This window comes from Cebus imitator, unplaced genomic scaffold, assembly GCF_001604975.1.
Source record: "Cebus imitator isolate Cc_AM_T3 unplaced genomic scaffold, Cebus_imitator-1.0 Scaffold148, whole genome shotgun sequence".
In the NCBI taxonomy this organism is placed as follows: Eukaryota; Metazoa; Chordata; class Mammalia; order Primates; family Cebidae; genus Cebus; species Cebus imitator.
In genome coordinates this window covers 735,692-746,987 of record NW_016107463.1, presented here as the reverse complement: position 1 = coordinate 746,987, position 11,296 = coordinate 735,692, and the positions used below count along the sequence as shown (strand labels likewise).

Here is an 11,296-nt window from a genome sequence, read left to right as displayed (position 1 = left end):
TGCAGTGGTGTGATCTCGGTTCACTGCAACTTCCACCTCCTGGGCTCAAGCCATCCTCCCACCTCTGCCTCCTAAGTAGCTGGGACTACAGGCAAGCACCACCATGCTTGGCTAATTTTTATAGAAAAGGGATTTTGCCATGTTGGGCAGGCTGGTCTTCAACTCGTAAGCTCAAGCAATCTACCCACCTCAGCCTCCCAAAGTACTGGGATTACTGGCGTAAGCCATCACACCCAGCCCAGAGGATTATTTCAAGTGACTTTGGAATATGATATTTTGTCTGTACAGCCTTACTAGAAATGTAGTATAATGAGAAATGAAGAGCAGCAAAAAGTTGTAGTGTCAGCAGTAATACCAGTATTATGAAATATACTACCATATTAAAAAATCACTTCCTCTTATTATTAATGCACATCAGGATATGAATACACTGTATCGGGATAAAACAAATATATAGCTGAATTACTGCTGCTGGGAACTGAGGCTTTCAGTGTAAGGGAACAGAGGTACAAATGTAAAAACAAAGAAACTAAGTATGCTACCTACAATCTGAATTTGAAATGTCAATACATATAAACTGACAATCTTCTTATTAAAAAAAAAACAAAACTCTTACATAACACTACCCACCAAAAAAGCCTAGGGACAGTGAGAGCCCAATAGGAAAAAGTATCCCTGAGTCTAGATTGTGGTCTCTAAATATCATTTCCTATTAAAAGGAACCAGGACTTCTTGTAGGGAAAAAAATCATTCCAAGTCAGGATAGGTACTATGTAACATAGCCTCAGACATTTTACTCTGCTAAGAAGCAAGAAGGCCGTGCTGTGCATGGTGGCTCATGCCTGAAATCCTAGCACTCTGGGAGGCTGACGTGGGCGCACCACCTAAGGTAAGGAGTTGAAGACCAGCCTGGCCAAAATGGTGAAACCCCATCTCTGCTAAAAATATAAAAATCAGCCAGGTGTGGTGTTAGATGCCTATAATCCCAGCTACTCAAGAGGCGGAGGTTGCAGTGAGCTGAGATTATGCCACTGCACTCCAGCCTGGGTGACAGAGCAAAACCCTGTCTCGGAAACAAACAAACAAAACCAAAACTCCATATTACAATCTCCAAATAAATAACTGATTCTGGAAAGATCATTAATGAATGAGAGGTTAACAAAGAATCTTGCAATCTCACCACCTAAACTCATTAATCAACCTAGGTATCTATCTCTAAAGGTACAAAAACCATATGCCGCCGGGTGGGGGGGGTGGCGCAAACCTGTAATCCCAGCACTTAGGGAGACTGAGGCAGGGGGATCACAAGGTCAGGAGTTCAAGACCAGCCTGGCCACCATGGCTAAACCCATCTCCCCTAAAAATACAATAGTTAGCCAGGTGTGGTGGCAGGCACCTGTAATCCCAGCTACTCAGGGGGCTGAGGCAGGAGACTCGCTTGAACCCAGGAAGCAGAGATTGCGGTGAGTGCAGATCACGCCATTGCACTCCAGCCTGGGCAACAGAGGGAGACTCTGACTCAAATAAAAAAAAAAAAAAGAAAGAAAGAAAAACCATATGTCATAAGCCTTTTGATAATACAATATCAATTAACCAGCACATAGTTTATAGAGTATTCTTGCCAAAGACAGTTGAAACTGAATAGACATTAAGAGATTAACGTTTTAACATTTAAAAGTGATAATGTACCAATCTTTCCCCAAATATTGCTCAACTTTTTTAGTTTCATCTTTAATCTGAGTCACACAAAATGCTTCTGATCGCTGATCATACTCAATATAATGGGTATCATGAAATCTGTCCAATTTTATGTTCTCATCACTCCTTTCATTTTTTTATACAATTTTGTCATTTTTCCTTCACATAACTTCTACCAGATTATATGAAAATGACAGTGTTCTCTGACAAGATTCTATTTCAAAGTAAAGCCTGAAATAAAATATATACAGAAGCAATTCTATATGTGTATAAAAATTCTAAAGTAAATACATTTCTACAAAAATTTTAAATTCTCAGATTTTTTAAAAAAAGTCTTTCTATTGCAGAAAACATATACAATACAAACATTAACCAAAAGAAAGCTGGTGTAGCTCAAAAGTACTATTAAAAATAACGGACATTTCACAACGATAAAAAAATTCAACAAAAAATAAATATTGGCTGGGACTTGTGGCTCACACCTGTAATCCCAGCACTTTGGTAGGCCGAAGTGGATGATCACTTGAGGTCAAGAGTTCGAGACCAGCTTGACCTACATAGTGAAACCCTGTCTCTACTAAAAATACAAAAATTAGCTGGCATGATGGCAGGTGCCTGTAGCCCCAGCTATTCGGGAGTCTGAGGCAGGAGAATCACTTGAACCCAGGAGGTGGAGGTTATAGTGAGCCGAAATAGTGCCACTGCACTCCAGCCTGGGTGACAGAGCAAGACTCCATCTCAAAATAGATAAATATTAGGTGCCCCTAATAACACAGTTTTAAACTGTATAATGCAAAAACTGAAAAAACCAAAAAGAGAAAAAGGCAAACCTACAATAGTTGGAAATAATTTTAAAATATCTGACAGAAAAAAAAAAAAAAAAAAAACCACCCAAAAACGTACCAAGAATACGGATTAGAACAATATAATCAGAAGCCTTATCTGAGGCCAGGTATGGTAGATCACTTGAGGTCAGGAGTTCAAGATCAGCCTGGCCAACATGGTGAAACCTTGTCTCTACTAACACAAAAGTTAGCGAGGCATGGTGGTCCACGCCTGTAGTCCCAGCTACTGGGGAGGCTGAGGGGAGAGGATCACTTGAACCCAAGCGGTGGAGGTTGCAGTGAGCCAAGATGGAGCCACTGCACTGAAGCCTGAGTGACAGAGCAAGACTGTGTCAAAAAACAAAAACCAACAACAAACAAAAGAAACCTTATCTGTCTTATACTGTACCCAACAACTGAAAAAATATATATCCTCTTCCAAGGAACATTTATCAATATTAATCAAATGTTGGGCCATAAAAAAAAGTGTCAATAAATCTTAAAGGACATAAATCATGCATAGAATGTTCTCTGACAGAGGGTTAAACTAGAAATCTACCGGAAAAAAAAAAAAAAAGATAATTAGCCTGTAGTCTCAGCTACTTAGCAAGCTGAGGTGGGAGAAGCACTTGAGCTCAGGAGTTCCAGGCTACAGAAAGTTATGGTCACTTTACTGCAATCCAGCGTCGGTAACAGAGCAAGATCCTGCCTCTCATACACACACACACACACAAAACAAAACAAAAACTTACAAATGTTTGAATATTAAGCAATATACTTCATCACATTAAAACAGAAATTAGAAGATATTTTAAACTAAATGATGAAGACAACACAACATATAAAAGTTTGTGGTTGTGTTCTGGTCATGCATGTAAAAATAAAGTAAAATGAAAGTTTGTGGGATGTAGCTACAGCAGTACATAGGGGAGAGCTGACAGCCCTGACAGTAGACATCATAAAAAACAAAATTAAGGCCGGGCGCGGTGGCTCACGCCTGTAATCCAAGCACTTTGGAGGCCAAGGCGGGCGGATCACCTGAGGTCGGGAGTTCAGGACCAGCCTGACCAACACGGTGAAACCTCGTCTTTATTAAAAAAAAAAAAAAAAAATTAAACTAAAACCCATCAATGCAAGCATCTTCAGAAGCTAGAAAAGAAAATCCACAAACGTTCAAAGAAAATAAAAGGAAGGACATAATACTAAGACCCGAAATTAATTTAGAAAAATACATACAATAGAGAAGGTCAACAAAGACCAAGTTGTTTTTTTAAAAAAAGACTAACGGAATTGCTAAGAACCTTGCACCATGATTAACAGGGGCAGATAACGAATTTCTGGATTGAAAAAATAGAACATGAGCATAGATTTTATATATATATATAATTAATGTTATTATGCTTATAAATTATAAAAATTAGGTGAAACGAGCAGATTCATTTTAAAAGGCAATTAAAACTAACATAAGAAAACAACAGAAAATATGAATAGCCCACTGCTGTAGTGTGGATAGTTTGGATGTTTGTCCTTCCAAAAATCTCACGTTGAAATTTGATTCCAGTGTTAGAGGCGGGGCCTAATGGGAGATGTTTGGATTCTGGGGGTGGATCCCTCATTGCCCTGGGATGGGTGTTGGGGGTGAGTGAGTTCTCACTCTATTAGTTTCCACTACAGCTGACTGTTAGAAAGAGTCTGTCATCTGCCACTCCTACCTCCCCTATTTCCTCTCTCACCATGAGGTATCAATATACACTGGCTCCCCTTTCCCTTTCTGCCATTAGTGGAAATGGCACTTGCCAGATGCAAAGTCAGGACTACACTTCTTGTAGAGTCTGCAGAATCATAGCAAAATAAATCTCTTTTCTTTATAAATTACCAGCCTTAGGTACTCCTTCACAGCAACACAAATGGACAAAGACACCCATTATCTACTAAAGAAGTGAATGAAATCTGTAATAACCTTTCCACAATGAAAACTCCAAAACCTAATCATTCCACCAAACATTTAAGAAATAATTAACACCAGCCCCACAAAAAATCTTCCAGTACCAACTCATGATATGAGGCCAAACTATTCTTGATACTAAAGACTGACATTATCAGAGAAGAAAAATGCAAGCCAATTTTACTCATGAAAATAAATGCAAAAATCCTAAATAAAACATTAGTAAACTGGATGCTATATATAATATCTAACAAGGAAAATATATCACAACCACATTGTATTTACTCCAGGAACATGAGATTGGGTTAACATTCAAAATTCAATGTAGGTACTTCGGCTTCTAGTCAAGGTGGGGTGGAAGGACCAGATTTACCCTCTCTCATGAAACAACTACAAAGCAAAAAACAGACCATTTATAGAAAATGATTAAAGGAGCAGATAGGTACTTCCCAAAAGGAATTTCTAAATGGCTGACACACACACACACACACACACACACACACAAACATACAAAGATGTTCAACATCCTTAGTCACCAAGGAGCTGGCAAGTGCAAACAACAATAAAATATCCCTACATACCCACCAGAATGTCCCCTCAATCCTCCAAAAAGACAAAGAGTGATGCTGATGATACCAAGTGTTAGCAAGGATGCAGAGGAGCTAGAACTCTCATACACTGGTGAAGTGAATACTTCCACAACCCCTGTGGAAAACTGTTCAGCAGTATCTATCAAAGATAAGCATTCACTAGCCCCATGATCTAGAAAATCCACAACTAGGCTTATACCTCTAGAAATTCATATGTATGTGCAAAAGAAACATGTAAAATAACCAAAAACCATTAAAATAACAACCAACATGTAACAATAATAAATTAATCATGACATCTCATACTGCAATAAAAAAGAATGAGCTGCTGCTACTAGCAATATATGGATGGCTCTCATTGATATTTTGTTGAGGTGACAAAAAAGCTATCAGGCATCAAAGAGTACATACTATATGGTTCCATTAGTTTTTTTTAAAAGGCAAACCAATTGGTGGTGACAGAATAGTTATTACCTTTGTTGGGCTAGGGGTAGTGGTGGCTGAGAGGGGGCATGATATGGTTACACAAGTGTGTTAACTTTGTAAACAACCATCAAGTTATTCACTTAATATTTGTAAACTTTACTGCAGGTTACATTTCAGTTTTTAAAAGTTGCTGGGTGCAGTGGCTCATGCCTGTAATCCCAGCACTTCTGAGAGGCTGAGATGGGAGGATGGCTTGAGCCTAGGAGTTCGAGACTGGCCTGGGCAACACGTGAGACCTTGTTGCTACAAAATAGTAAGTAAGTAAATAAATAAATAAGCTGGGCATGGCAGTGCACACCTGCAGTCTTAGCTACTCAGAAGGCTGAGATGGGAGGATCGCTTGAGCCTGGGAGGTCAAGGCTGCAGTGAGCTGTGATCATGCCACTGCACTCCAGCCTGGGTGAAAACGCGAGACTCTCAAAAAAAAAAAAAAAATTTACCGAAAATATCTTTCCATCCAAAATGCTTTCCAATTTGACAGTATCTTTTATTGATAAGTTTCAGTCATGAAATTAGGTGTCTAAATACATTCTGAAAGTTTAGAAAAGAAAACCAAGTAAGATGTCTTCTATCATGGCTATTGTTCTTAATCTGCCTTGAAACATTCTTCCACCCCAATTCTTTTAACAAGGCATCACATCCACTGACCATAGGTAGTAAACAGTGGCAACAGGGTTTGGTCCACAGATATCACAAAGTGTCTAGCACACTGCCAAGCACATTGTAGGCACTCAATAAATATCTGCTGAATAAATAACTGCATAGAGAGCCACAGAAACAGAAGGAAGCAGGTAATTCTTTCTGAAGGTCAGAACTCAATAAGTCTGTCTACTGCCCAGTAGAATGTAAGTAACCAAGAGCCCGACCTTATCTATTTTGGTCACTGACATATCCCTGTTATTACAGTCTGAAGTCAGGGACCTATTACAATGTTTATCTACTTTATAAAAATACCAAACTCCTCTTTAATACCTGTGACAGATGACCAAAACTGATAAATTTAATAAAGTCTTTTAAAAATGTTTTTCATGTTTTGGGAACAAGTATGATAATTCTGTTTTGTTTTTTACTCTAGTCATGAAGAGAACTATGAGTTATTAAATGGGAAGATTTTGAATTTACTGTAGGGACAGCATCTTCAGCCGTAGAGCACTCTCACTCTGCTAATGACCCAAAATCTCCTCTAATGCCAGCTACTGACAATTGCTATATTTGCTCCCATTCTAGTTTCCTCGAAGCTTCTTGCTTATGTTTTCATATATTTTTTTCTTTTTCTTTTTTTTTTTTTTTGAAATGGAGTCTTGCTCTGTCGCCCAGGCTGGAGTGCAGTGGCACGATCACAGCTCACTGCAATCTCCGCCTCTCGAGTATAAGTGATCTTCCTGCCTCAGCTTCCCCAGTAGCTGGGATTACAGGTATGTGCCACCATGCCTGGCTGATTTTTGCATTTTTAGTAGAGACAGTGTTTCACCACGTTGGTCTGGCTGGTCTCAAACTCCTGACTTCAGGTGATCCGCCCAGCTCAGCCTCCCAAAGTGCTGGGATTACAGACATGAGCCACTGCACATGGCCATAAATATATTTTTATATACATGAAAATACTATTATATTTGAACTGTGAAGTGTAACTACGAAGGCTCTCATTTACAAGAATTATGTTGATTAACAACTACTGAATCAGTAAAAGTATAATTCAATTCACTCATTTTATTAGTCTCTTCCTGCTAGGCTTTCTCACTCTTCAGAAGAATTAATTGTAAATAGGAGTTAACAGTAATACCCAACATTTACTGAGCAGTTAATATGTGTTAGGCACAATCCTAAGTGTTTTATATATATTATTCATTTAACATTCATTAAAAGTATGTAAGATTCTAGGATAATAGTTTCTCCCTTAAATCATTCAAATAACAAAAGAACATATTTCTCAGAGAAATGAATAAACTGGTAATACAATACCTGACAAAGCAAATGTCTGCTAAAATCTAAGTATAGCTGTTACTTAGCTGAGTTTGGTTTAGAAACGGAACTAGATCTTACATTAGCCCACTAGTAAGACTAAGGTTTACACTAAGTACTGATCAATGTAAATGTACAAAGAATATTTTTTAAAGTATTTACTAAGAATATAATCATGATTCCAATAAGAATGAAATATTTTCCACATTATTTTGGAGGTAATAACCCATTTTCAAACTTTTAACCCTGAATATGAGAGTCAGGATAATATAATTTTTAAAAAACTGGATAGGACTCAGAACTTAAACCATAAAATTATAAAATCAAATTATAGATACCTGAGTTTCTCCTATCTATTCAATAAAAGGCTCTCACTGAAATAATCTCTTATAGCTACTTACTGAATGCCTCTAGTGAAAGAGAATTTATTGCTTCTATTTTCCAAAAAGCTCTAATTTTAAGTTGTTAATATTTAATCAAAATAATCTTTATTATAATTTCTATTTATGACTTAACACCATAAATCTCTAAAAACAAGTCTCATATGCCCCACAACAGTCCTTCAAATATCTGAGGACAATTATATTATTTCCATCTCACCCCTCAATGCCAAGTCCCTATTCTTTTCTAGACTAAAAACTTTTTTTTTTTTTGGAGATGGAGTCTCACTCTGTTGTCCAGGCTGGAATACAGCGGTGCAATCTCCTCTCACTGCACCCTCCACCTCCAGGGTTCAAGCAATTCTCCTGCCTTAGCCTCCTGAGTAGCTGGGATTACAGGCGCCCACCACCATGCCTGGCAAATTTTTGTATTTTTAATAGAAATGAGATTTTACCGTGTTGGCCAGGCTAGTCTCAAACTCCTGACCTCAGGTGATCCGCCTGCCTCGGCCTCCCAAAGTGCTGGGATTACAGGCGTGAGCCACTGCGCCGGCCCTTTTCTTGATCTTAATGACCAATCTCTCATCAGTGTAAAATACAGTGGACTTACTGCTGATTGCTGCGGTTCTTCTGGAGCTTACACTTACATCCCTATCTGTAGCGCCCTGTTAAACTGGTGTTTTCAGGAATACAGCTCACTGTTGACCAGTACTCAAATGGAAGTCGTCCCCATAAGAACAACTGTAGGTTGTCAAAATCCATGTTATGCAACAGGACATGCTTCATGTGATATAATTTACTTGGAGTATAACTTTAATTTTAAAAACTGAAAATACGAATTACTGGTCAACTTACATTTTTATGGCAATATACATCTCACAACAATGTTTTGTGATAATGATTTTCTACCATAACACTACAGTTTGAAATGCTATAAATATTACATGAGCACATGCAAACATAAAATTAATTTGTTAGTATCTACAGAACTAGAAAGGTCATATCATTCAACATGGAGCCATTAGTACACAAGTAATTAAAACCAAAATATCTGCCACTATGGTCTGGTGATAAAATATAAAAATAAATCTATTAAACAAAAACAGCTAAATGAAGTTTAAAAAGCATGAAAATTATGATGAGTTTCAAGCACTAACTGCGAGGACATTTATCAAACTTCAAATGTTAGGTGACAATTTAGCAAACAGGGATGGCACTGTAAGCAAGCAGCATGAATGAACACATACTTTAAAGTTTTAGGTGACATTCGGCTTTTACTACAAAAGGGAAGGATTCCCCCCATTACAGAGGCATTGATATGCTGCCCTCTGTACCTGGCACATCCTGGGGGAGCTCAGATGCCACCTTCTTCTCTGCCATGTTGCTGCTATCAGGGGTTTCTGAGAGACACCCCACGGGGCTCCTCCCTTCAGAGGGACTAGTCTCTTCTGAAGACGCATTTGTTGTGTTGTCGCCAAGATTTGTTGACACAGAGTTACCTTTATCCCCAACTTCTGTTGGCTCTACAGCAAAATGCACAATAAAACTTAAAAGATATTCTTTAAAATTGCTTCAGGACAAATGGCCACATTCAGTCAACTATTAAAAATGATCAATCACCGAAAAAACCTGCTTCTGCTGGATGGCCATTTTAAAGCAATTAGATTCTGGGACAGTGCTGCAATAGGTAATCCGAAGAGTATTTAAGAATATTTCATAATATATTAAGAATGCTTAAGTAATTAATATAAAAATGAACATTTTATCACATACAAAAGTGGATATTCTGGAATAATATAAAAAATAGTAGTTTTTGATAGGGAAATAGCAATTAATGGGAAGTACAGAGACGTGAGTATAACAATATAGCAAATCTACTAATACATACAACTCAGTACAACTGTTACACATTACAAGAGGGGACAGTATCCTGATCTCTTTAGAAATATTAAATTAAGCAGTTGCTTGTAATATTTCACTTTCATTTTCCAAGTAAAACTGGAGGTTTCATAAATAACACTGATGAAACGTGAAGTTAATCAAGCATGAATTTAATCAAGTAATTTTTTTACCCTCAGATTTTCCTTGCTCAGGGACATCCTCTGGTGTTTTGTTGTCACTGTCTTTTTCAAGGGACTGGTCTTCAAATTCTTCTCTGCTTTTCTCAGCCTCTTTAGAGTCATTCTCAGTCTCATTCTTATCTTTTTCTGTTTCTTCTGGGCTTTTAACATTATCAATGTCTCCCTTTTTGGCTCTTATGGATTCCAAAATTTCTTCTATTATAAAAACAAATTAAAAAATTATTTCTATATATAACCAAATAGAACAGTACCACCAATGCCACTTATTCAATACAAGCTATTAAAGAGAAAAAAATCAAGTATTTTTAAAGCAGTAGACCTATGAAACAAAAAACAAAATTTTGTTTAGATAATTAAATCAATTTGGTGTGCCTTCACTTCTAGAAAACATATGCCAATTATGGGCTCTACTTCCTTTAAAAACAAAAAGAAAAATTAGTCCATCTTTTTAAAATATAGGCTTGATATAGATATCTGTCACGCATAGCTGTGACAGATGACCAAAACTGCAGGCTGACGTAGACCCACAGACTGGGCAGCACATTGTAGTGATCACAACCTAGAAACCTCAAACCTACTGCAAATCTGACTTGGATTAGCTGTGTGACTCTGGGCAAGCTACCTAACCTCGCCAGGCCATCATTTTCTTAAGTGTAAAATGAGAAAACAGAGGCCCATTTGGAAACAACTTTCTCTCTGAAGCCCCTTAAACTGTTCTGAGTCACTAAGTCTCTAAGCACACTTACCCTCTTTCAACTTAGAGTGATACTACGGCATGTTACAGATCACAGGATACAGAAGGAAGACAGTGTACAGAACACAGAGTATATCCATATGGACTCATGGATAATTACATTCTTTGGGTTATCATACAATACTATCGCTTAAAATTTTGTTGCACAAATTGTTTCAGCTGTGGCCATTTGGGACTTTTCCCGAGTCCAATGTCCTTTTGACACATACTCATCCATCCATTCATTCATTCATTCATTCATTCAGCGTTTTCTTACTTTCCAGTATTACAAGATCCTCCAGGCTCACCTTGTATTTTCTCTGCCCCAGCCCTAGAATCTACCATCTCTCTAAGGAGCCTTTGTTCTTTTTTGAGGAACAAATTGGAGAATGATGCTAGAACTCACAATCTAGGTGCTTGCTGTGCTTGTTACTACTGGGGTGTTGCTGTTCTAGGGTCTCTCAGCCAACAGAGCTAAGAGATGTCATAAATATACACATCTATATTATTTCTGTATTTTGGGGGGTACATATGTGTATGTGTATGGTTCATTTAGCATTGCCTGCTTGCTTATTTGTAACTTATTTCTCTGACAGTGAG

At 37.8% G+C, this 11,296-nt stretch overlaps 1 protein-coding gene across 1 annotated transcript in view; it reads right to left on the bottom strand.

Annotated features, from left to right (window-relative positions):
- The window catches only part of BPTF (bromodomain PHD finger transcription factor), a 137,107-nt gene that overhangs the window by 76,007 nt on the left and 49,804 nt on the right, over window positions 1-11,296 (bottom strand). Inside the window, exons 4-5 of the mRNA XM_017542842.2 lie at window positions 9,955-10,158; window positions 9,217-9,405 (exon numbers count right to left, since the gene is read on the bottom strand). Of these exons, the coding sequence (XP_017398331.1) occupies window positions 9,217-9,405; window positions 9,955-10,158 (393 nt within the window). The remainder of the gene's footprint in view (window positions 1-9,216; window positions 9,406-9,954; window positions 10,159-11,296) is intronic.